Source organism: Meles meles, chromosome 5 (genome assembly GCF_922984935.1).
Source record: "Meles meles chromosome 5, mMelMel3.1 paternal haplotype, whole genome shotgun sequence".
Lineage (NCBI taxonomy): Eukaryota > Metazoa > Chordata > Mammalia > Carnivora > Mustelidae > Meles > Meles meles.
Window position 1 is genome coordinate 5,315,241 of NC_060070.1, and position 24,760 is coordinate 5,340,000.

Below are 24,760 nucleotides of genomic sequence, written 5' to 3' on the forward strand. Positions count from 1 at the left end.
AGGGAAAAGGGGCAGTAAGGCAGACCCTAAAGGAGAAGCAGGAGAGCCTAAGGGGCATAAAATCCATAAAAATCGGAGACGTTCCTGACCACTCGCGGAGACGGCTCCGCTCTTGGGGACGGATTAGCCAACTCTCAAGAGAACAGGCAGCTCCAAAGGCTAAGACCTTCACCCTCACAGCGGAGTGAGCTTCCTGCCTTTGGTCTGGCAGGATGACAAATGAAACAACCCTTAAGAAATGGGAGTTGGTGTGGGAACCAACTTTGTTTTTTGAGTTTGTAAATTATTTAAATTCACATGTTTTTTTCTCTTTCCTTTGATTAGCTCTGTTCGAATCGGTCCTGAAGCATGGGCTCCTTGAGGTTAGGGGATACAGAGGCGAGGAAAGAACGAGCTTCCCAGTAGTCCAGTAGTAATGGACAATCTTGCTGGCTACAGTTGATTGTGTATTTGCGCAGACGTGGAGGCCTACAGATGAAAGTATCACACATGTACTCCAGTAATTATACACCTTACTCCCCGTGACTACTGCTCAATAGTTTTATTTCGGATACAATCTATGCTGTGTGATTCAGCAATTTTTCTTTGCTGGGAAGTGTCTAGAATGGAGCCATGGACAAGAGACGGAGAATCCTCAGTACACCGTGACGAGCAGTTGGGGAGAATGTGGGTTAATGGCTCTTTGAAGGAGTCAAAATATATATAAAAGGACTTTTTGGTATTTATTAGTTTAATGGTATACAGGCACTTGGTGGCGTCCACAGCAGTGATTTTTCTTGAATAGCACAAAATCTCTTCGTCAAATACTCGCATGGAATTCAGTGACAACGCGATGGCCTTTGGAGCACCGGAAACTCGGAAACTCGAACTACATTTTTCCTTTTGTGTGTCCCCATGCCAGACTGCTTTTCTTATGCGTTCCCAGAGCAATGGGGGGTTATCGAATTCACTTTAGAACGGACACTGAGAATTTAGTGACGACTACTTCCAGGTGTGAAATCAGACTTTCCCAGGTTAATTTTTTCCTTTGACTTAAAATGCAACTTTACTGCTAATCGCCCCCTCCAACCGCCCTCCCCCAAAAGCAAACTTGAGCAGCGGCTCAGGGTGGGGGCACCTATATGTTGGATTTGTGGGTCTGGTTTTCTTCCGAGAGACGGGAGGTAGGTAGGCCTCTTCATACGCACACCACGAACTAAATTCAAGTTTTAAGTTTACCCGCCAACTAGAATCTTAAGTTTAAACTTCGAACAAGTTTTCAGTGTTTTCTTACCTCACTGAGAAAACAATGGGCAAAAGCATCACTTATTAACATAAATCATTTAATTAGAATGTATTCAAGGCAACCTTCCATTTACACTACTAATCTTTTAATTTTATAAGACAGAATTTAAAACACTGTGATTAAGAGCAGCTTTCAAAATTCACGTTCCAAGCATAACATATTTTATTTATTCCCAACCTTGATAGTTCTAAGTAAATGAATGATCATGAAATTTTTAGTATCAACCCCAACAGTTCTGCAAGAAAATACTTGTGGAATCATCTGCAAATATTTTCTTCTCTCGGTATTTGATCTTAACCATTCTCTCCCATGACTTTCCCTAGTATCCAGTTCCGTAACAGGAGTGTACATTAAAAGAAAAAAAAAAGTTGCATTTTCACCCTAATTTTGAGATGCTCTCTGAAACAGAACTGCTGTATGGCACATAGGCACAAATAAGCACTTTCATGATGGTGTGCGCTCTATACACTCCACGAAATAGCATTACTGAAACAACCTAATTTGAACATACATTTCCTGGGAAAAGTGTAATCTCAAACTATTACTAGTATTTTCTTTTAGCTGTAGAGTATTTTTAACGTAATTGTTAAATGTTCCATTAGTTTAACTGTCTTCTAACAAGACCACGGAGAGTTCCTATGATATAGAGGTAGCTAATAATTATAAAAAAATTACATTAGGAAGGAAACCCAAATGTCATCTACCCCCTTCACTCAGTAGAAATTCCTCCCTAATTAAATATTAATATGACATGAATGATAGGCTAATAATTTTTTATTAATTTAGAAACCTACTCATCTGACTTTTCCAGGAAGAAAATCATTAAAACCTGCTTTACAAATTATAAACTTTTGAGAAGCTAGTTGGAGGCTTGGAGTCAGATTTTCTGGATTTCAAGAGGCAAGCTCAGATACCCACAGGAACCAGGGAGTTGAGGGTAAAAATTAAAGATAGGATTAAGGAATTCAACAGGTAGTTGTGAAATGGAGGGGAGTAAGGAGTGTGCGTGTGCGTGTCAGGGTGGGGGTGACGGCAAACCGGTGCGTGCATGGTTTGAAGGGAGCAACAAAATTACTCATTTTCAGCTTTATGGCTACCGCGTGAGAATGTAGTCTTCAGCCTTGTAAGATATTTGATTTTTGAAGGGCAGACCTTGTGAAAATATTTTTTTGGAAAGTCTGATCTTCAGACTTTAAATGACGGAAGGCAGTTACAACAATAGCAACATTGTATAGGCCAGATCGAACTCCCTCCGTGGGCTGCTAGTTCACATCTTGTGCTCAGGGTCTTACCGCCATCCGCTACCTGCAGAAGTGTGGAAAAAATACTGCTAAAGACAAAGAGGGTTCTTGTGATCAGAGACAAGAAATCTGGTCCTATGGACACGTAAGAAGTGGGAAACCGCAGGTACGGGGGAGCCGTAAAACCTGGGTGTCAAGATGAGATCTTCAGGGAGCAGGTTTCAAACTACTGGAAACAATCTCTTTATCCGTTCTTCTGCTTTGTTCAAGAAATTCACACTAGTCTTTGACATGCAGCTGACAAGACCGAGACTTGGTCAGCATCCTTTCTTGTTTCGTATGCGTAAAGACTACAAACTGTACCTAATGCTCAGTTAGAAATGATAACTGTATGTACATCCAGCTCAGGAACACTATGAAAATCAACAGACTTCAGTTCCTTCTCTTCATCACTGACATCAAGGCAAACAGTATGACCACCTTCCAGTTAAGTGATAGAGCTCCATAATGTCAGATTATCTTTTCCTTTAACAAGGGTTAAAAGCATCAAAAATTAAAAAATAACAATGTGCGTTCTTTATTCTCGTGTCTTGTTGGCGGGGGCGGGGGGGGGTTAAGCAGCATTTCTGGCTGCAGCGGGCTGGAGAGGAAGCACATGCACTTTTTCCAGTTGGTTTATTGCACTTCATGTACAGTCATACGTGGTTCTCCATTCACATGTGATTTGAGACCTATGCGAAGTTTTCTCTCTACATACAATTTCCACAAGTAAAGTTCTAAATGTCTTATACACACCACTACAGCATAAACCATAAAAGATGTATTTGGTAATCAAAACTTCTCAATAATAGCATTTTAAACTATATATATATATATATATATATATATATATATATATATATATATATATGTAGTTTTTTACCCTAGGAGCTGAGCTTTCCCCGCAAAGTGATGTCTTCTGCCAAGAAGGGACAGCAAACTCCTAAGCGATGCGAAATCAACAGTGTGTTGCTACTTGCTGCACCTGCTACCATCGCTCCTGCTCTCAACTAGTTCTTCCTCCTCCTCTCCCGCCCCGGGCAATTAGTGCAGCAGAAACACAGACAGGAGAGCACTATGCTTAGGTGAACCAGTTTGATTCAGCATTGAGTACCAGGTATGCATAGAATTTTGTCTCTAACAAAGGCATTTCAAATTTTGTATGGAAGAAACCATAGACAAAATTACGTGTGTGTACCCTATGAATATTTCTAAGTGTTGCCTATAAAATGTAGCATTTATTCCATTTTAGATAAAGGTATTCAGGGATTTGTGACAGGTTAAAAAACTAGCCTGGACACTTGAAAAGTCTGAGTCAAAGCTTTCGGAGTAATTTTTGCTATTATAATTTAGCATTATATTACATTCTACTAAAAATCACTTGCTAGAAATCCTGAAATAGCTGTTACCAAAGAAAAAAGACACTTTATCACAAACGAGCAAACGAAAAACAACAAAAAACTGGAGAAACCCTGAACTGTCATATAGGATACATAAAAGTGTTAGGCTTCACTGGTAAAGAAGATTCTTGATTTGGTAATGAGCAATTTCATTTAAACTTATTATCTGCTTTCACTGCACTAGAAAATTGAGATCCTACCTACTTTTTTGTTTTTAAAGAAAACCTTAACCACCTTGTGTGTGTCTGAATGTACACATCTTGCCTTCGTGAACAGGGTGCTTCACCAGCGCTGGGCGGACTAGTGTCTACGGGCAAGCGGCTGCCCTAGGGTGTGTGCACCCGCTTTCATGCTACATTCCTCCTGACCTTTTGCCAAAGAAAAACATGCTTACCTACAAAGTACATTGATTTTACCATCTTCTTGACTGAAAGCTTAACTTTCAACTGTTTATAGTGTAAAACAATGGAATAGCATTTTCTCATTCTAAGAATTTGGTAGTTTTATTTTTAATACTATTACAACTTGTATTAAAATGGGATTTGTACTGTTCTTTTCACCTTTTACCTATTTTCCAACATAAAAGGCGACAATATGACATATTGATACATGAAGTACCACTAACTGAAAATGAGATGAGACCGCATTCATAGGCTTCAGAGAACGTGTAGTGAGTTGCATAGAATTCATCAATTTAAGTGACACGGTACCATGATGACTTATAGATTAGCAGCTTGACAGGTATCTTCGAAGTTTTACAAAATAATCTATGAACTGTCCAGCAATGAGAACGTTTACAGATAGTAGTAGATTAAAGCTCTGTCTACCTAACAAAAATACATGAACCGCCCCATCAAAGAAATGGCTGTATTTGTTTGAGCCAAACAACTATCTTTATGATGATTAAATTAGCTGTTACCACTATTCTATAAAATTCATTTATGTAGATATACTATGGGAATATATAAATATGGGGGCATTTTGACAGTCTGATTGGTTAACAGCATATTGGTATAATTACATCTTTTGTAATATATAACTCATTTCAGCCCCAAGTTTTAGAACTTTAAAATAAATAAAGTGTAATTTACAAAAATAAGCCACTATTTACAGACATAAAAAAATTCATCCTGAGAACTTATTATTCAGGAGAACTTTCACAGGAAAAAAAAAAATTACCAGTATCTGTAAAATAAAAATGTACCTCAAGAGTTAAACTAAAGAAGTCATATGTGGAGGTCAATTTACCTAAGTTGCAGCCAAGAAAAGCATGAAAGTATTTAATAAACCTTAAATCGAAATGCCGCTGTCATTCTCCCTTAAACTTCTTGTATTAATGGAATATTCTGGCTGCATTTTGGAAGAGGGTGAGAGAAAGAACACCTCAGGAAAACTCAAGGATGCTGTCTCATCTCTCCCTAGGGCTTACAAGAGAAGAGAGGCAGGGTGCACTGTCATTATTAAATGGCTTACTTCGGACTATTCGTAGAAACAGAGCCAGTCTACCTTTGGCTTTATCTGGTTGAGCCCTCCCCCACCCCGCCACCATCCCACCCCAGAAGAAACAGTGGCTAAAACAGTTTAACACTTTATAAAGGCAAATGTCCAGTTAAAACACAAATGTGAATAAAGACAAAGCCTCATCCGATTCTCTGCTTTATAATGTGACCATAAAACTACCCACTTAATAGAAATTAAAAGAAATGGTTCAACAAAGAATCAAACTGGTTTTGGGGGGGGTGTATCATCACAACGAATCTCTTTCCTCTTTACGCCGTGAGCAGACAGTGATTATTTTGGAGAAGGAAAAATAAGAATGTGGAATTAGTAATGCAAGAGGCTGAAAGGCAAGTGGCAAGACTAGAAGAATGCCTCAAACCAATGCTACTTTGTTCCCATCTCTACTGGCACCCGCCCCCCAAGGTAAAAGGCCAGAATAACCAAAGCCGTTTTAACAGTAGTGTGCGCACCTGTCAGGTGACAAACAACACAAAAACAAGTCACTATGTTATCTGTGGTCACGTTCTTCAGGGTTAGTCCAGTAACTCAAGACTTTACATTCTTTTGTCTTTATTTGTTTATTTTAATTAAACACGAAAAGGTTAATAAACAGACATAGTCCAGAGTTAGTAGGTTGGTATTATAACATTTATTAAAATAATGCTATGGGTTAATAGAAACAGCAAAGAACCAAAGAATTAAAATGCAAGCTATGTAAAATCCCAACTAAAACCCAAAAGTGTCTAATGTATTCATTCATTAGCTAACTAAAAGCCCAAGAAAGACAAGACACCCAATATAATAAAGTACTGCAAAACAATTGGCAATTTTCAGTTATCAAAATTGTGGATTCTGCATTTTGTATCCTTTTCTCAATCAAGAAAAAAATTCTTTTTGAATGTTATATAACATACATATAAAACAAGATAGAAAAATACATTATAAACTTGTAACAATGGCTGTAAATACATTATCTTACATGTTTCTCATAGGCAATAGGTTGGTTATGATACATACATAGCATGAAACTACTAAGATAATAAAGAATTGACAAAATACATGTCAGCTGTACGGTAACATACAAGCGACACTCCCATCTACCCACGCTAAAAAATTACATAATACTGTCAGAAAAGAAGTCTTAAAAACTACATATTTTAATAAGAAATAAATTCAATAAAGAATGATAATACTGAGAACCAAGGCATTCAGAGATTTCAAAAGTCATGCTTTTTTTCAGTTGATCCAAAATTTTATCAACTAAGTTTTCAAAAGTTTGTTCAGAGCCAACATTACTCATAAATGTCACCCATTTATTTCATACATTTACGTTCTTCCCCATAAAAGACCTGTGATAAACATCTAAACTGTCCAGGTATAGCGTAGCTGAGATGAAACCGGATCAAATACTGGTTTTGTTTTTAAACCACTGCCACCTCAAGTGTTCGAGTGTCGCAAATTTATTCACCAACCAAACAAAATAAAAATCGAAATGGCAGAGCATATATTGTAAATAAATCAGAACTGTATGTGTAACAGAAAGACGAAGCAGTGGCACATTAAGCCCACGCTAGCTGCATACGAAACAATGAATGTCTATTGCATAGTAAATAAACTGAAAACGGTTTCCAAGTGAGACAAGATGATGGAGGAGGTCCCCACGAAGGTGCTTCCGAGCTCACTGCGGACCTGTGACTGTGAAGCTGTGACGGGGTGCGAGAGGGGATGAGCTGATGAGCAGGGGACCCACTGCCACTTGGTATTTGCCAGATCCGGTACTGAGCAGGGAAGGGCTCTTCCCTCCAGTGTTTACCTGGAGTCTGCTCTGTGCACGAATCGCTTCAACTACAGAACTGATTCAATTTCATGAGAACTGGGAGCTTAAACTCACATGTAGTTGAGCATTTCTATGCACGATGATGCCAGTTTTCTTCATTTTTTTTTTTTAAAGTTAAAAAAAAAAAAGGTGTGTGGGGATTGGGGACCTCTTAGGTTATTAAAACCACCAAAGATATGGACTACCCAAGTGATCTGGTATGGCAGAAAGACGTCTGATTAGATCTGGGCCATTAAAAAATACTGTTCTCCAGAATGAAATCACAAAGATTCATTTTTGTGAAAAAGTTTGCCAGGATACTATTATCTTCAATGTAATAAGAAAAAATCCAACATACCCCTCCTTCTCTGAATAAAATAAAGTTCTACGTTTGTCTGTAAACTGATGTTCAGATCACACATAATTTTTATCTCAGAACCTTGTGGGCTACCATTAAATATCACAATAACCAAAAGTACTCAATTATGATTTTAAAAGAATGATGTTTTAAAACTTACTTGTCAGACATTAGAAAAGGTATCAAATTTTTTCACAGTATCAGATTTGGCAAATTTCTATCAAGGTAACGTGGCAAAAATCATATAATTCAAACCATCAACTCATTTGTCTCCCCTCAAATCTTTCACATACTGGGCGGGCGACTGAGTAACATGCATTAACTTGTATTCTGAGGGAGGAGCTGATCTTACAAGACACTTGACTAAATGACCATGAAGGAAAATAAGGCACTTCCTTTTCTTTAGACTTATTCCAATACTTAAAAAATAAAAAAGAAAGACAAAAAGGCTCTTTTGGTCTTTTGTTTCTTGACAACCACCAGAAAAAATCATTTAATGAAATAAAGGGTTTCTTTGTTCTTTTTCTTTTTTTTTTATAACACTTGAAAGTATAAAATGCTACATTTCCAAAAATATATATATTTTTTCTGCACCAGCACCCTTGTATAGTAAAAGTATCTACTTTTGTTCATTTGTTTCAGCGCACTACACTTTATCTACAATTTCGTTACATGTATACAGCAAGTAGGCAAGCATGGCTTTTACATCCTTACTGATTTTTTTCTATACAGGGAGGTTTAAAAAAAATATTTGAACAGTTTGCCCAGTAATGTGACACATAATGCATGTACCTTGTTCTCGTATAGTTTTTAAAGGAGGTTGTAAAATAAAGGTTCAGTAATTTTAACTCAGATATTTATCTTTTTAAAAATAGTGTTGCAGTTTTGCTCTTTGCATTACTTCTCAAAATTCCGTGTTAAGTTTTTTCTCTCATGGCACACTTCTAATACTTCAAATTTTGGCAGGCAATATAAAAAAGGCTGCAACTTCTGCCCTTTGAGGGCACTGTAGTGACTAAAGAGCGTATCAAATTTTGAATACTTTTTGAAATCACTTCACCAATGACATCCCTGACCAAAGGTTCATGCATGATGCATCATCACACAGTACATTCAGAGAGCTGTGACTCGCTATGAGAAGAAGGTTCCTAGAAGTCTCTCACAGTAACTGCCTCTGTCACTGAGTAGTTAAGGGCCATCTGTCTCCCCTTCTGAAGTGAGGCCTTCTTACCGTTCGCTGAGGGTAGGGCATGAGAAGATGATCAGTGCTGTGGGATGAATTGGGCCTTATTGCTTTACTACTATTCAGTGCAGGTTCTAGAACCACTTTCACCCAAACAGAAAGAAAAACCGAAAGCTGAACTGGAGGACAACAATTTCTTTGTCTTTTGTTTGGTTAGATGGTAAGACGAACGGACAAGTGCCTCAGCTCGCTGCACTGACGACAGGCAAGCAAAGGCGATTACCAGTTAACTGATCAGCAGGCAGGCATGGTCAGGTCATCATTGGGTGAAGAGTTCAGAGGTCAGAAGGTCATAGGTTAGTTGCCGGTGGCGGCTGGGTGGTTAGAAACAAAAAAAAAAAAAAAAAAAAAAAAAAAAAAAAAAAAAAAAAAAACAAAAAAAAAAGAAAAGAAAAGATAGAGAAGAGATTAGTTTCAGCTAGTGACGGCTTAATGACAACATGAAAAACTAATCACAACTAATAAAAAAAAAGCATGTTTAATTCTGACAAACTGACACCATCTACAGAATACAATAAAAATCATGACAGTTTCATATCATGATTTGAACAAATGAAGGAGAGCCCAATCCCACAAAAAAAAACCAAAAAACAAAAAAACTGGTTAACAAGAAAATATAGAAATAAATACAACTAACAACTAATAGTTAGTAGCAGTCAATGAAGGAAACTGGAGAACAACAACAATGAATAGGTTTGATATACAGAATTCTGAAACAGTCAGTGCGGTTATCAGTATCTGACTGCTATTAAGCATTAGTATTCTCTCAGATGCAAGCATTAAAGCAACTATTAATGAATGGATGTGATTATTAATAACTGATGACTAACAGAAATGAATCTAAAGAAATTTAAATTTCTGTGAACAATTTGGTTCAACATAAACTCTGGGCCAAACAAGGTTTCTTTTGTTCAATAAATGTTTATTGCTTTTTCAATTATTCTATTTACAAACAACGTGGAATTTCTTGGCCTTATGATACAAAGCAATACTGAACTGTAGTCTAGCAGTGTAGGCAACATCATGGGAACCAGAAAAAGGCCAGGCCTTTTGCGCTAGCCAACACTTTCTAGTTGAAAATACTATTTTACACATATAGAACACTTATAAAATGCACTTGCATGTAAACACTGTAAAATCCTGCCATTTAAAATTCTATACTCAAAAAGCTCTAAGTACATCAAAAAATAGAAGAAATTTCTAATTGATACCAATAAGGCATTTTAAAACTACAAACAGCTTTCTTTATTCAATTTCAAAGCTAATACTCTGCAAATACAATAAAATCTGACATTTCATATACATTCCTGCTTTATATTTTATATTTTAAAAGAAGCCACCTGTAAATACTATTTTCTTTTGCAAAACAACAAACAGAACAAAAAAAATTTAAAAATTACAGTAAAACATAAAGTAGTTCTCAAGTGGAAAGTTATCGTCCCCAGTGTCCTCGAGTTGTTCCTTCCTTATAATCAACCTTTGTCACATTCTGCTTCACCAAACTTGGTCCACTTAACAGTAGTATGATTTTTAAGACTCATTCAACAGCTTAATTATTTCTACTATATTCTGAGGTTTGAGAGAATTTTCTGTACTGTTGCCACTGTGACTAAGGCAGAGGAGATGTGAATGAAAAAAATATTCAGTGCAAAGGTAGGTTCCATGCCACTTCATAAATCATAACCCAGTAGGTATAATGTTCACAGAGTTATCTGAAATGATCTATATAATGGACTGGTTTACTTTCATATAACAAAAATGCTTTCTAGAGTCTATCATTTAGGATAGTTTATAAATACTACAAAAATACTGTATCTTCAATGAGACCAAATCTTCCCTGAATTTCTTAAAAATAAGTGGAATTTTATTTAAAATAAAAACTGCTATCCCAAAATTAAAGAAACTAAGTATTTCACACGATGTAGTCATACCACTTCATAGGAAGTACTCCCAAAATACAGAATCTTAAAGCATTTTTGATATTTACTTTAAATTTTGATTAAAATTGCATTTGCATTAGGTTTCTTATACAAATTATATAAATGACAATTTTTATAAAATCACTCGGAAAAATTCTGATTATTTTGTGTGTGTGTGTGTATGTGTGGAATATATAAACAAAGCAAATTACCACTTATATAAATATACCAGTACACCTAGATAGAATACATCCTCTGCCGAGTCCTGGCCTCCTACAGTACACACAGGTGTATCCGCTGTGCAAAATCACTTATGGTTCATTACAACTAAAAAGTCAGTTGGTCTTTTGCAGGCTTTAAATTCAATTTAGAAATATGTGTAGAAGTGGGCTTATTTTTAGTAAAGATGTATGTGTCAACCATGCAGTACTCTAAATACTTATATAAAATTACATGGTTATATGTCCAAGGGCTGAAGTTTTCTTGCATTAAATGAAGGCTTATATTATTCTTCCCTTCAAAAATTAAAAAAAAAAAAACCTCAAAAATAGAGAAAACAGTAGTATCATAAAATAATTTAAATGAAGGACTTCGGACATCTCCCTTAGACCCAATGAGTGCATACAGTGATAGTAACAGCAGTATACAAGTATTCTGTTATTTTAAGAAAATAAAAAAGGTAGCATTTCGGTTTGCTGACATTGCATTTTGGATAAAATGACAAGACTAATCAAAAACACATATAACTACAAAAGAGCCATGCACGGAATGTGTTGTCATTTCCAAATACTGTAAAATCTTCCTAGTATTTTCAACTATCTCAAGGCACTGCATTGAGTAACCAATAATTACTGTGTTAAAACAAAATTAAGAGAAATCTCCTAAAGGGGCAGGAAGGGAAAGATTAATAAGATAAAAACTACTTTAAAATACTCTTTCAAAATATTTCAGACATTAACAGTATGAAAAAAAAAAAAAAAAGCTTCAAATTATTCATGGAATTATCCGGTTTCCTTAAATCCAAAGTAGCTTAAAAAAAACTTTCCTCCTCCACTAGGAGGCTTGTTCTGCAAGAAGGTGGTGCACACACTTGTCCATGACACACCTACAAGGTGCGTTACTGTCACAGATCATCACTGAGCTCGGGGCCTAAGTACACTGTTCACTGAATAATCACAAGTAATGTATGTATTAGTTAGAAGTCTTCACTTCAAGGCTCTTTAATTATGCATGATGCTAAATAAATACCATCCATGTCTTTGGAAAGTATTTTATTCTGATGTGGACAACAGCTGTGTCCAGTATTTATCATCAGGACTCAGAAGAACCTTGTGAAGCAGGTAGGTTGTTCGTAAGTTCAGAGAAGATGTAGCACAGGAGTGTAAATTCCATCACTTTTCCCACTAATTATTAGAGAGTTTGATCAACTTAATTAGTAATAAATGTGCCGTAACAGAAGCTTGAGAAAAATCTTTTTCTACCTTGCTTCAGATTCTTATCCTGTGATGACTAACTTAGAAAACAATTCAATGTCAATAAACCGAAAATATTACTCCTCAAAAACATAAATAATTTATAAAAGGGTCCAAGGGCATTTACAGGACACAAATTACAAATGTTGAAAAGGAGAAAAATGAAGACTTGTTTTCCAGTCACAGGTTAGTCAAGAAAGCATATTCAAAGCTGGATTCAGATCTCCATAGAACTTTAAGAGATAGTTTACCTTCAGGTAACATATTTTAGCAGCAAATGACAAAATCAAAGGATCCATTTTGGCAGGATAATGTAAGAATAAAAGGGAACTGATATTCTCATTTATTAAAAAAAAAAAAACCAACTGCATCAAAATTATCTTCACAGTCCTTACGTCGTTGATTTCAGCTAAGTGCCTGACATGTATGACCTCATGTTCACACAGTGGCTCAAATATCTTATGAAAGAGGAAAATGGAAACTAAATCTTCAGTTTTCTCCACAAGGACACAGGAGGCATATATTCCTTTACTTCTCTCATTAAAGCACCATCCGCTCAGTTCTTTTTGCAAAACCAACCCAAAATTTCAGAACAATTAAAAGGTAAATTTTAGCAAAAATTACAACCGAAAAATAATTAAGGTGACATCAAAATTTAATAGCTCCCCAAATGGACTAATTTATGTTTTAGTAGGACTATATCACAGTACATACTAATAAAGGATTTAATAAGTTAAAATAGGAAGGGAGCAAAAAAAAAAAAAAAAAAAAAAAGAAAGAAAAGAAAAGAAAAGAACAAAGAAAAGGAAAGAAGAAAAAAAATCCCAACCCTTAAATCTGTCAATTATGACAAATCAATTTAGAAAAAGAAAAGAAGTGGTGTGCAGGTAAGCAGTTATATTTTTCCATCAGGTGTGGTGTTGCAAATATTATGGACGCCCAGTGCATTTCTTAGAAACAAGAACTGCAGAACTAAACTAACCTCGGTCTGCGGTCACAATCCTTTGGTAAGGATGGACACGCATATCGTGCCTTCGAACTTTAGTAGCCACCGCACCTAGTTAAATTGCAATTACCAAGACAAAGTTAGAAAACATTCACAAGGGAAAAAAACAAACATTAACAGCAGGTTTATCAAAATGGATTTCAAATGTTCATTTACTACAAAAGTTTCATTTTAAGAAACACGTTAAGGCACAGTAGTTTTAAAATTAACCATAGTATGTTGTGTATATATGCGTCTATTAATATTGCATTCATTTCAAATATCTTGGCCTTAACCTATTTTATCCATTCATTCACAATCCCAAGTTACAGTATTTCATCAACTCTATTAGATCCAAACATATTTAAGCTTTACTATTCACATATTCACTGAAGTGCCTTTCTTGCAGCAGGACCACTTCAATAATGCCATGTTTAATACTGACAATTATCTGCTAACCTTAAGACCACTCCCAGAGTTTGTCACTTAAAAAGGTTTAAAAGCAATTCTTAAAGCCTACAGATTGTGGTTTTAAACTTTGAGTCAATAAGTATGAACTGCAATGAATTAGGTGATTAGTAAAGCAAACAGTATAGTACACTTAGCAGTCAGTATACTACTATACACTCCTTTTATAAATTACCGTTACTTTGTAAGATTACAGACGAAACCAAATTAATAACATACTTTTACTTTCTATCAGTGTGCAAAAAGTGCAAGTAAGTCACTGACTGCTAGGCTAAGCTTCCCCCCCAAACCCCCCCCGGAGGCTGCTGAGACTAAGCATTTGTTAAATTCAGATCTGATGAGGGTTCAGTTAAGACCGTTCTTGAATTCTTAGCCTTTCGTTGGGAAAGCCATACCTAAAGATAAAAGGAAGGGAATTAAAAATTAGTCATCAATGAAGATTTGATGCTAATACCAATCTCCTCACTACCACCAACACACATGTCTGCATCTGTTTTGAAGGGCACTGCTTATTTTAAAATAATATGATGTGAGGCTTGATATATATCATGCATGTTATCTGTGTGCAAATTTATTATAACTTAGCAATTTGAAATAATTTTCTCAGTTCTCCAAGTGCTCAATGTCATGTTTTACTGCTTAGGTGGCAAAGCGAGAAACAGGACTAGTCGTTTTGGTCATTTAGTTTATGCCAATTAGGTATCTGTACATTGTGCTTTTGTCAGTTTAATAAGTATTATAAATAAAAATTTCCCAACACAAGAAAAAACACAGTGCTTAAAATGAGAAACTGCAGTGCCTCTTGCTGTTTCTAAGCAGTAAACTGGTCCATCACCCCTTTTTCATTTTAGATAAACTAATCTTAGACAAGTATAATTCCACGAGGCAAAATCAGCGAGATCTTGCAGTGAGAGTGCTACAGCAGCTGGTGGCTAGAGCGCCAGCCCTGCGGGAAGCAACAAACTCCTCGAACAGACGCTGTGCGTGCAGCAGAGAGGAGCTGTGGGGAGAGGAGCAGGCATGGGGCCACAGGACAGAGCGTTAACAGAAAGGAAAACGTAAACAGGTTACATGTTACATGTTATTTTAAAAATGTTTCAAGAAATGTGCAACAGAAACAAGCCTCTCATAAACAATTCTATAGTATAATTCTGACCTGTGATACTTTATACAATGATTTAGAGATAAACGGAACACATGTACAATAAAATCTATTTGCTCATGAAACAAAAGGCACCTGAGTGCATGCACACACACAGATAACATACAGAGCATTGTGGCTTTCTTTAATTGAACAATGAATTTTCAAGTTTGAATCTTAGTGTCCGGGTTCATTAAAGACTTCCAAATTTTTATAAATCAGTATTAATGCTGGAAAAGAAACCTTAAAAGATCAAAGTCCTAAGAGTCAACAGCATGCATGCAGCACCAAGGTCAAATACAATTCAAGGAAAAAAAGTGTTCAAATTCTGTCTGGTAAAACAAAGGGGCAGCACGGAAACAGTTTGTCCCACAATGACTGGTCGTGTTATAACAGCTGCTGTATTCTAGTCCTTCATCCAGCAAGTCAATGGGCTGAAATATCAGGCATGACTGGCATTTCAATCCACTCTATAAAAAAAAGGCATCAGTAATGTCTTTTTCAAGCACACCACTTTTTATTCATGTAAAACCAAGCGTTCATAGTATGATCTTAACTTTTGCCTCAAATGTGATTCTGTAACAGTGATTTGGTATTACTTATCGATTCCATACTGTACTACTGAAACCAGAGGAGTTTCTCTTATGACTGAGATTAACTAGAACTTGAAAAGAGAAAAACTGGGAAACCTGAAGAATCCAATTAATTTACCAGGTCTCTCATATTTTAAGTGATCACAAATATTAGAAAACACAGACAGTAACAGCAGTTTTAAAAAAGATCTCAAAATATTCCCACACAGAAACTTAAAATTTAGCTGACAATAAGTAAGTCCCTAAGATGAAAGGCATCTAACTACAGGCAGTGCAGCCAACGGAGGGGGGACAGGCCAAATTCAGAAGACCTCAGTGACGGCACCGGTAAAAAGTATTTTCTGTTTAAAATGTTTATAACTGATTTACCCAAAGTGAATTTGAGTTATCAAAGAGAATCCAAGCAAATTTAAGGTGCAATTCCTTAAAAGGGGAGCCATTAAAAGAGGCTGAACTAAAACAAACTTTAGGCTTCTGTCTTCCTAATGGAAACTTGTCTTGCCTCTCTAAAGCTAATGCAATCATTTCAGAGTCTGAGGCACAGAAGTTATGAAGAAAAATACTGCCAGCCACAGGGGGAGAACAACTTACCTAATACACCACTAGGTTCAATAGGATACTCAAGAATGGATGTAGCTGGTGCCAACGTGTAGGGGTACTCATAGGGTGTGTAGATCAAACCAGCTTCGGGCCCCGGAGGAACTATTGCAGCAGTCGGGTGAGGAGTTCCGTTTGGCATGACAGCGGTCTGTATTTGTCTGATCAAAGGCATTATGGTAGGGCCAGCCGGCGTAGGAGTACGCAGGGCAGCTGGTGGGAGAACAGGCGCAGGCCCAGTGATAATCCTTGGAGCAGCCTGGGCTGTTGCTGCAAGAGAAAAGGCAAGGGCTGCTACAGTAAGCAAAGAAATGTAGGAGGAAGTGTAGAGACAGCAGTATAACATATGGAAAATGAGAGGGAAGTAGGAAAAAGAAGGGAAAAGCAGAAAAGAAGAAAAATAAAAGGAAATCATTAGTACATGCGCTGATCACACAAAATGCCAAAGCACACTGATCAAATGCAAACAGCTTCCCCTTTCCCAGTGTGATTAAGAATACATGTGCAAAAATTAACAAGCCACTGTAAAAAATTAAAAAACAAAAACAAAAAACAAAAACCAAACAAAAAAAAAGGATGAGACCATTAAAACAGGTTATATTTAGTTCATATATTTGATAGATCTATTTTTTAAGATCTCATGAGACTAAAGATACATGCAGAAGCACATGAAAACACTCGCATTAAAAGATGTTAAAAATTTTTTGGAATTGGAGTCCACAGAAATACAGTTTTGGCTTATTTCTGAAAGGATAGCTTAAGTTTCAAATTAAGAAAAGAGTAACTTTTATGTATGAACCAACTAACTACTAGTTTTATATAATAAATTTCCTGCCATCTGTAATGAACTTCATAGAAAAATATTAAAAAATGTCCCACTCCTAAATATAAGACTGTTAATGATCTACTCCATTTTGTAAAGCAACCACTTCTGAACCCACTAAAGTGCCTCTACTTTGGAAAGTTGGCTAGGACTTTAAAATTCTACTTCTTAAAAAAAAAAAAAAAAAAGCTAGTAATTTAAATAGATTATGTTCATTGAAAGACTTGTGAAGCTTTAATCCCCTCACAGTGTAAAACAGCAATCTTCTTCAGGTTTATGAAAGCATCCGGAGATATACCTAAAGGAAACCTGGGGTTAAAAATAGTATCACCTACTGCTCTCTGTGAACTCATTCACATTTGAAATCAACAGAGAAAAAACTGGAGGGGAACATTAGCAAGCAAGGTGAAAGGACAGAATTTGACAGAAGGGTCACTGCTTTCAGATACATTCCAAATTGAATTTGCTTTAAAAAAAAAGTTAAAATTTTTTTGTCTTTTGTATAAATATAACAAAATAAGCTAGAAGCCTTAAATCTGTAGTTAACAGAATAGGAAATTTCACCAGAACAATAAAGTTTATATACCCAAAACTTAGTTAGACATGCTGACATAAAATGAAGGAGAATGTTCCCAATTCATGAAAGCAGTCAAAATGGGACTGTTAGTCCCGTATCAAGTGACAATTATTTCGACTCTTCACTTTGTCTAACTGTTCGTGTGTTGTGCTGCCAAAAGGAGAAAGGGCTGTGGCCCGAAGAGCTGCTGCGGCTGTAACCGTGGAGCTCAGTCTCAGGCTTACGTGATTTAATGTTGGCGTCTCTGTAGGTGCCGTTCAGAATCGCAAGCTCCATCAGCTGCATCTTCTTCAGGCTGTCTTCTCCCTCCGCCTGCACGTGGAAACACGAGAGCAGGGAGCACTCAAGATGGGCCGCGTCCATCACAGCCGTATTTACTCACAAACCTTACAATAAGGAATATGCGACTATAGCCACCGGCTTCACTTAAGGTGCTCACACACTGGTACCCAGAATACCCTCAACTGCCACTCGCTACATTTCTGTGTGGACATTTTTTATGTAAACCACACCGATTTATTAAAGTTCCCCCAAAGCTTAGCTAAATGGAGTAAATGTTAGTCAAGATTAAATGTAGTATATTTATTCTCTTAACCATCATTTTGTAGCACATTCAGAAACTCAATGTGCTCATTAAAGGGGGGGGGACCACCAACAATGCACCAAAAAAACATGGAACCAACCCCCTCCCCAGCCCCCACCAAACTGGGATTTTAAACACGTAGTAATATATGACGGTGATATTCACATATGAGAATTCTGTTTGTTTTTCCAAAAAGGAAACTTTAATAAAATCACAATCATAAGAATTTCTAAAATTTGAATATATATTCTGCTCTCTTATGCCAACATCCCTGTCTCCTCTCAATTCGTAAATACTATCATCATTCTAAAGCAAATCTATCTTTAGGGCCACCGTATGATACACTGTGTAATCCCTGAGACATTTAAAAGTAAAAGCTCTTAACAACTATGTGACAGTGACCGGCTTTCAAAACCAGGATTGTCTCTGACCATCAAAACGTTTGGTCATCCCATTTACCTTGGACTTGCCCCACCCTTTCTGTCGACTGCTGTCAGCCCTGTTCTGGTCATTACTGGTGTATTACAAAAACCACCACAGTATTATGTCAATGGCATCTGTTCTCCAATCAATCTATACAAGGGTAAGATTAAGTGCACAAAACACAACTTTTCTTTTTAATGTTCCTTAACATTTTTATGTTTTAAACCGTTCTTAGTTTCTTACTATCTAAAAATATAAACCATTTAAGCTATCTGTGGATCTGGGCCCAAATTATCTTCTCAAGTTAAAGCAATTAGTTTTCCACTATTTTTTACACCTTTCTTCTAACATAAATCAAATCAAATCAATCCCTGTTACGCATCTCTGTGCATATTTCTATTTCCCTATCCTGAATGCTCCTCTGCACGCCACTCTACCCTCTTCTAAATCCTACCGAATCTCTGCAAACTCCCAACCTAAACGTTACCTTCTCAAAGGGCCCTCCTTAGGTTATACTGTTTCTACCTTAATTTAGTTTCATGAACCAAAGTAAGTTCCTTGAGAACAGAGCCTATTTCTTATTTATCACTGCCAATATTCCCATTCACGCTGTCCCACAAGTTATTTTTGCTAGTATTTCTAAATGATTGGTACGAAAAATCTTATAACTTTATTTCCAAATCTCAAATGTCTAAATCCTATAGGGTAAGAATTAGCTATAGTAAAAGAAAGCAGTAGATGAAGGTCCATTTACCAAGGTTCATTCCTGAAGACGGTGCTAGAAGACAGTGGAACTATGTACTACTCACACGTATTATGCGGTATCTAATCCTCAGTACTTAATATTTAAAAACAAAGTAACCCAATGACACTTTTTTCTGACCTGATTCAGAAAGGAGCAGGACCAGATGACAAGCTTCTCTGCCCTCCCTACCTACTGCAACTGTCAATGATACACAAAACTCTGTCCTTGGCACCACAGCAGCAAAAAGGGCACTATTATTTACAGCAAACAGAACTGCTAAATTAGCTTTTAACAAACCACAAAGAATTAAAAAGATGAATGAAAACATCACAAAGATAAAGTTTAAGGTGTCACTGCCAACTTTTCAAAAACCCACTTTGTAGGAAAAAAACAGAGGAGACTTGAATGCTTGTGGAATTACTTATTCCTTGACCCCTATGAACTTGTACAATGATGGTAGAGAAAAAATGAACAGGATTTCTTTGAAAGCCATAGCAGTTACTTGTTAATGGTAAGAAAAAGTATCGGCAAAAGGGACAAATTAGCAATCCATTATCTAACCCAAACTCCTTAAATTTGTTCCCTGAAAGCTAGTGATACTAAAATCTCATCAAATCATTTCAAATTTAAGTCTATACAGAATAACGGAGTATCAGAAACATATAAATTATACTCTACATTAAAAAAAAAAAGCAATAGGTTAGGGTTAGCTTCATCACTTTCAACAGTGAAACAATGGTCGTGTTTGAAAAGTCATCAAGTAAGAGAAATAAAGATGGCAGAAGTGATGTGACCTACTGTCTCAGAGAGTGCTGCAGAGGGAAGAGGGACCGGATGCATGTTTTCACCCAACTGTTTTTTTGGATAACAATTCAGCCACACTCATTAGCTGGTGATGCAGTGTTAAAACGGAGGAGAAAGCCGAAGAGAAAGATGATGGAAGACATACATGTGTGCACATCAAGGTTCGAGCACGTATGTATAGGGTGCAGGACACTGAAAAGCAAAAGGAGGTCACAGACCTCCCCCTCGCCCACCCAAGAGGAGAGCAGCACAGCTTTCACTGGGCCGCAGCAGTGGACTCTGCCACAATGACCTCGCCGGAGGCCACTGAGATTCACAAGCTGTGAATTACAGTAGGCCCACTGATGACATCACATTATGGCGGGCTACACTAACACCTCCCAGCAGAGCACACAACTGAGTCCGGAAGCTGGAATTTAAACGTGGTGGTCTCACTCCAGAATTAGCTTCACTCTGGCATCTTCATCACTTCTGCCCGCCTCGCCCGCCGTTCTGTACGCACCGAGCATGCTGCCGGGCCTCACGAATCTGCAGAGTTCATTACAGAATTACTCCAACACAGAAGTGGTTAGTTAAACCTTCTTGTCCTGGTTTTGTCAGCGAAACTTGACACCATACTCCTGCCTGAATGCTGCGGAAGGGGTATGCCATCTCTCTTTCAAACAGAACTTCAGGTTAGAAAATGTGCTGGTTTCTTAGGTAATTTCTCCTGTTTTTCTATCGTCCCGGAGGCTCTAGAGCTTCTGCCACTCAGGCTTCATATCAGGAGTTTATCCGATGTTTCCTCTTCTCTCAAAGATAAACGCTCATCAAACAAGGCATCCTGAAATCAAACGTCTCAACTCCAGGTATTTCAAAAGGCATTTCTGTAGAACTTGCACGAGAACAACGCCTCTACAGAGACGGAACGCCAACTTCTTCTGCAACAAAAGAAGCTGTTCTTGAACAGCCAAACCTCAGGTCGTAGAAGGGTATTTTATAATGTTGAATCAAAGTGTTCATCTAGAACTTTACAAATTCTTATTTCTCATTTGCTCTGTATTTTAAAATCTGAGATATCATTTATATGCATTGGAATCCTGAGATCTGAAGTGCGACGTTCCGTCCGTTTGGATGAATGCACATCAAGCCACAGGACGGTTCAATCAACTCAAAGTTCCACTGTGCCTCTTCACACGTTAAGACCCTCCCCCCACCCTACCCCTGGAAACACCCGATCTGGTTTTTTGTCATCGGTCTAGTTTTCCTATTCTGGAATTTCATATACTGGAATCACAGAGTATATACACTCTGTATTCCCAGCGTCTTTCACTCAGCATTATTTCTGAAACTCTACCACACTGCTGCAGCACGCGTCAGCGGCATACTTGTTTGGACAGCTGAGCTGTATTTCATTTATTTATCCACTCTTCTGCTATGGCCACTGGAATGTTTGTGGATATTGTGCATAAAGCCACTGTGAAAATTCTCATATAAGATATTTTTGTGAATGTAGTTTTACCGCCCCATTTTCTGAACACACACCTAGACGTGGAATTACTGGGTCATAGGATAAATGAATATTTCTCTCACATTTTCTATATGAAAAGCATTATGTAAAGGTTACTGAAACATTAGGAATAACGTACCTTTGAAATGTAGAAGTTTAAAAAATATAACAAACACCTGCTAACTTCTCTACAGGTCCACTGACCCGTATCTAAAACCTGTGGCATCCTAAGTATTTTGAGAATTTTTCAGATATGTATAAAGATATTATACCAAGGATTACATAACATCCCCATTGGGTCTGGAGGAATACTCCAATAATCCAATCTGTGACAAACATAAAAATAATACACTAAGTAGGATAAAGACAGATTATTTTTCTTTTCTGAACCTTTTGGGGGTTTACAATTATGAAAGACAGAGTATGAATCTGTATAAATAATATATGCATAATTATCTATCATACTCTATAATCTATTATAATAATTTACAGCTACGTTACTGGCTATATTTAACAGCTATGTTAAAGTGACAGAAATAGGTCATGGTTAATACTAGACTGAGAATGCAGAGATCTTAGCATTTTAAAGTAGAACAACTTATGCACTGCTATATCTTACTAAAGCTAGCTATCAGATTTTCATCATCTCAACATTTAGACTTTGTAACACTTCGGTGGCACGGGCACCGTGTTATCCCTGAGGCTAGGGATAACACCCAGACACGTTAGGCAGCTTATCTGATGTCGCATATGGTCACACTGTCAAACCGGCTTCTAACCCAGCATACTCAATCTAAACTCCTTATCATACCCTCTCCTTGGTGCAGTGCCTTTAAGCAGAATTATCCTTTGGATTCATCGAAGACCTCAAGTAAGAAATTAAGAAAACCATGTTTATTTGGCAGCTTTAAATTTATAAAGTACAGATTAAAACACACTCCACTACAAAAATGTAATTAATTACAAAAGAGAAGTGAAGCAAATGTATGACTATTTCCAAATCATTAAAATGTGATTAGTACAATAATTTTCCTATAAGAAAAACCTAAACGCTCCAGCTTAGCAATCAAGGCACTTAACGTCTGTCTATAAGCAGCCCTATCTGCAAATATTTTGCCTTAAAATCATCTTCCCACTGTTTCTGGAAGCCTGCTTGTGCTTTTCTGCCCCCAATGAAGACAAGATCCTATCTAGAAGCATCCTCTGATATTTCTTTTGATAGCCCAGATGGCTGTTCGTTCCCTCCAAAGTATATTTTTCCCTAATCACACCCACACATAATGGGTATCATTTTCTTAAATCTATGTTGCTCCTTCTGGGATACTCAATCATATATAGCCATGTACTATCTCATTTTTTCTACTTTTTCATGTAGTTTTCAGGAAATTTCTCATGTGACTTATAACCATAAATTAACCATTAACCAATTAAAACAGTCTTCTTATAGCTCCCGAAGCCTTGCAAAGGTGAACTTGCTCACTGACATTAAAAAATTTGATTCTTTTCTATAAATTTAAAATAATGAGTGGTGAGACGCCTGGGTGGCTCAGTTGGTTGAGCGTCTGCGTCTGCCTTTGGCTCAGGTCATAATTCCCAGGTCCTGGGATGGAGTCCAAGTTGGGCTCAGTGGGAAGTCCCTCTTCCTCTGCCCCTCCTCCTGCTTGTGCTCTCTCCCCCTCTCTCTCAATAAAATCTTAAGAAGAACATAAATGAGTAGAAAGTTTTCTAAACATAAAAGAAAAAGTACATGACTAATTCACTTAGCTGAACAAGAAATTAGTAAGAAAAAACGAGAAAATGGAGAGTGACAAAAGTTTAAAAAAGTTTAATACCAATCATCACTTGTATCTGGTCTGCCAGCTGAAGAAAATTTGACAAAGAATATAACTGACTTAAAGCTAAAAAGAGGATTTTATACAGGAGAGAAACAGAACAGAATCTGTCTTTACAGGCATATTCTGTTATTTTGTGAATGGACTGTTTGGGGCTTGCGTACGATTAGAGAGAGACCAGTCATGAGGAGCTTGACTTCAGCCCCTGGACTTGCGTGGAAGTAGTAACAGATGGGCAAAATAACTCAAAAGGACTTGATAGCTAGTTGGATGTAACAAACTAGAGAAAGGAGACATTAAAGCATACTGTTCAGGTTTTTGGATTAAGCAATCAAGTAGATGAGAAGGGAAAGGCTGAGGGAAATGGCACCAAGAGCTCTGTTTGGAAATATTGGAAGTCTGAAAATGCTAATACCTTGACTCTTTAAATAGCCAAGTGGAGATGTGAGGTACAGAGCTTAATGTAAATCCGCAATCTATTCACTCAAACTCATCCTATAATGCTAGTAGAAAAATTAACCTCCCACACTATTTTATAGTATTTTTCTCCTAGATTATGCAGATTATTAAGCTCCAAACTGACTGGCTCTATGCTTTTAACAGTGGGTTTAGGACTCTTTATAGTACTATCTCTTCTTTGCAAGCTGGTTCTGGTAGGCTCTCAGAACCGAGATGCACAGTCGAGGGCATTTAAGCAAGACTGAAGAACCATGGAGGGGAGAAGGGATGCTCCTTCCCGTGCCAGATGTTCTCAGGCTCCACACTTCCTTCCCAGCACTTCTAGAACAAGCTTTCTTGTGTCACCCATGAGGAACAGCACCAGTCAACCAGTTTACCTACTCCTCTGAGCTACTGTGATTCCCGTATCAGCCAAGAGGCACCACTTTGTCAGACGTCTCAGTTCCACCTCTGCACAGAATTTCTCACAGCGCCTAAGATCGAACAGCAGTACCAATCTCTCTCTTTTCTCTCCCAGCCCTGGGGTAAGAGCTGCTGCCTACAGCTTCTAAATCTGTATTACACCCTGCTCCTTTTGTAGTTTTCAGCACATGTTTAACCAATTAATTCATTAATTCTCTCCACTGAAAAACCTAGTGTGGCTTTGTTTTCCTGATACAAGGAAGTGGCTCCCCATTACTACTACTTCATAGGGCCTGAACTTCCCAGACTGGCATTTATGGCCACACCAATTTCTTTCAAGTCGCCAACTTCATTTTGTGTCAAGAATTTATGTGGACTCCATGATGATCTATTGTTTCTTCAGATTTAAAAGTTGCTTGATTCCCCCTTCCCTTCTTTTCCCAATCTTCAATGTTTAGTTAAGAGATGACTAATGAGCACCTACTACGATGCAGATACTGTGCTAAGTCTAACACAAAAAAGAATGACATTCACCAACTGAAGAGCATGAGAGACAGTCCCAGAAT

General features: G+C 37.2%; 1 protein-coding gene across 7 annotated transcripts in view; it reads right to left on the bottom strand.

The window, feature by feature from the left end:
* Positions 1 to 1,578: 1,578 nt before the first annotated feature.
* QKI (QKI, KH domain containing RNA binding) overlaps positions 1,579 to 24,760 on the bottom strand; it is a 163,649-nt gene continuing 140,467 nt past the window's right edge. Inside the window, exons 5-8 of one of the 7 annotated variants that reach the window (XR_006818239.1) lie at positions 17,682 to 17,769; positions 16,052 to 16,351; positions 13,256 to 15,337; positions 1,579 to 9,196 (exon numbers count right to left, since the gene is read on the bottom strand). Coding sequence is in view for 6 of the 7 variants with exons in the window: in XM_046004176.1 (XP_045860132.1) it covers positions 9,180 to 9,196; positions 13,256 to 13,330; positions 16,052 to 16,351; positions 17,682 to 17,769 (480 nt within the window). In the remaining variant the exon portion in view is untranslated. Of the gene's footprint in view, positions 9,197 to 11,385; positions 15,338 to 16,051; positions 16,352 to 17,681; positions 17,770 to 24,760 lie in introns of those variants that run through there. The other 6 variants (XM_046004176.1, XM_046004174.1, XM_046004173.1 and 3 more) reach the window with 6 other exon arrangements.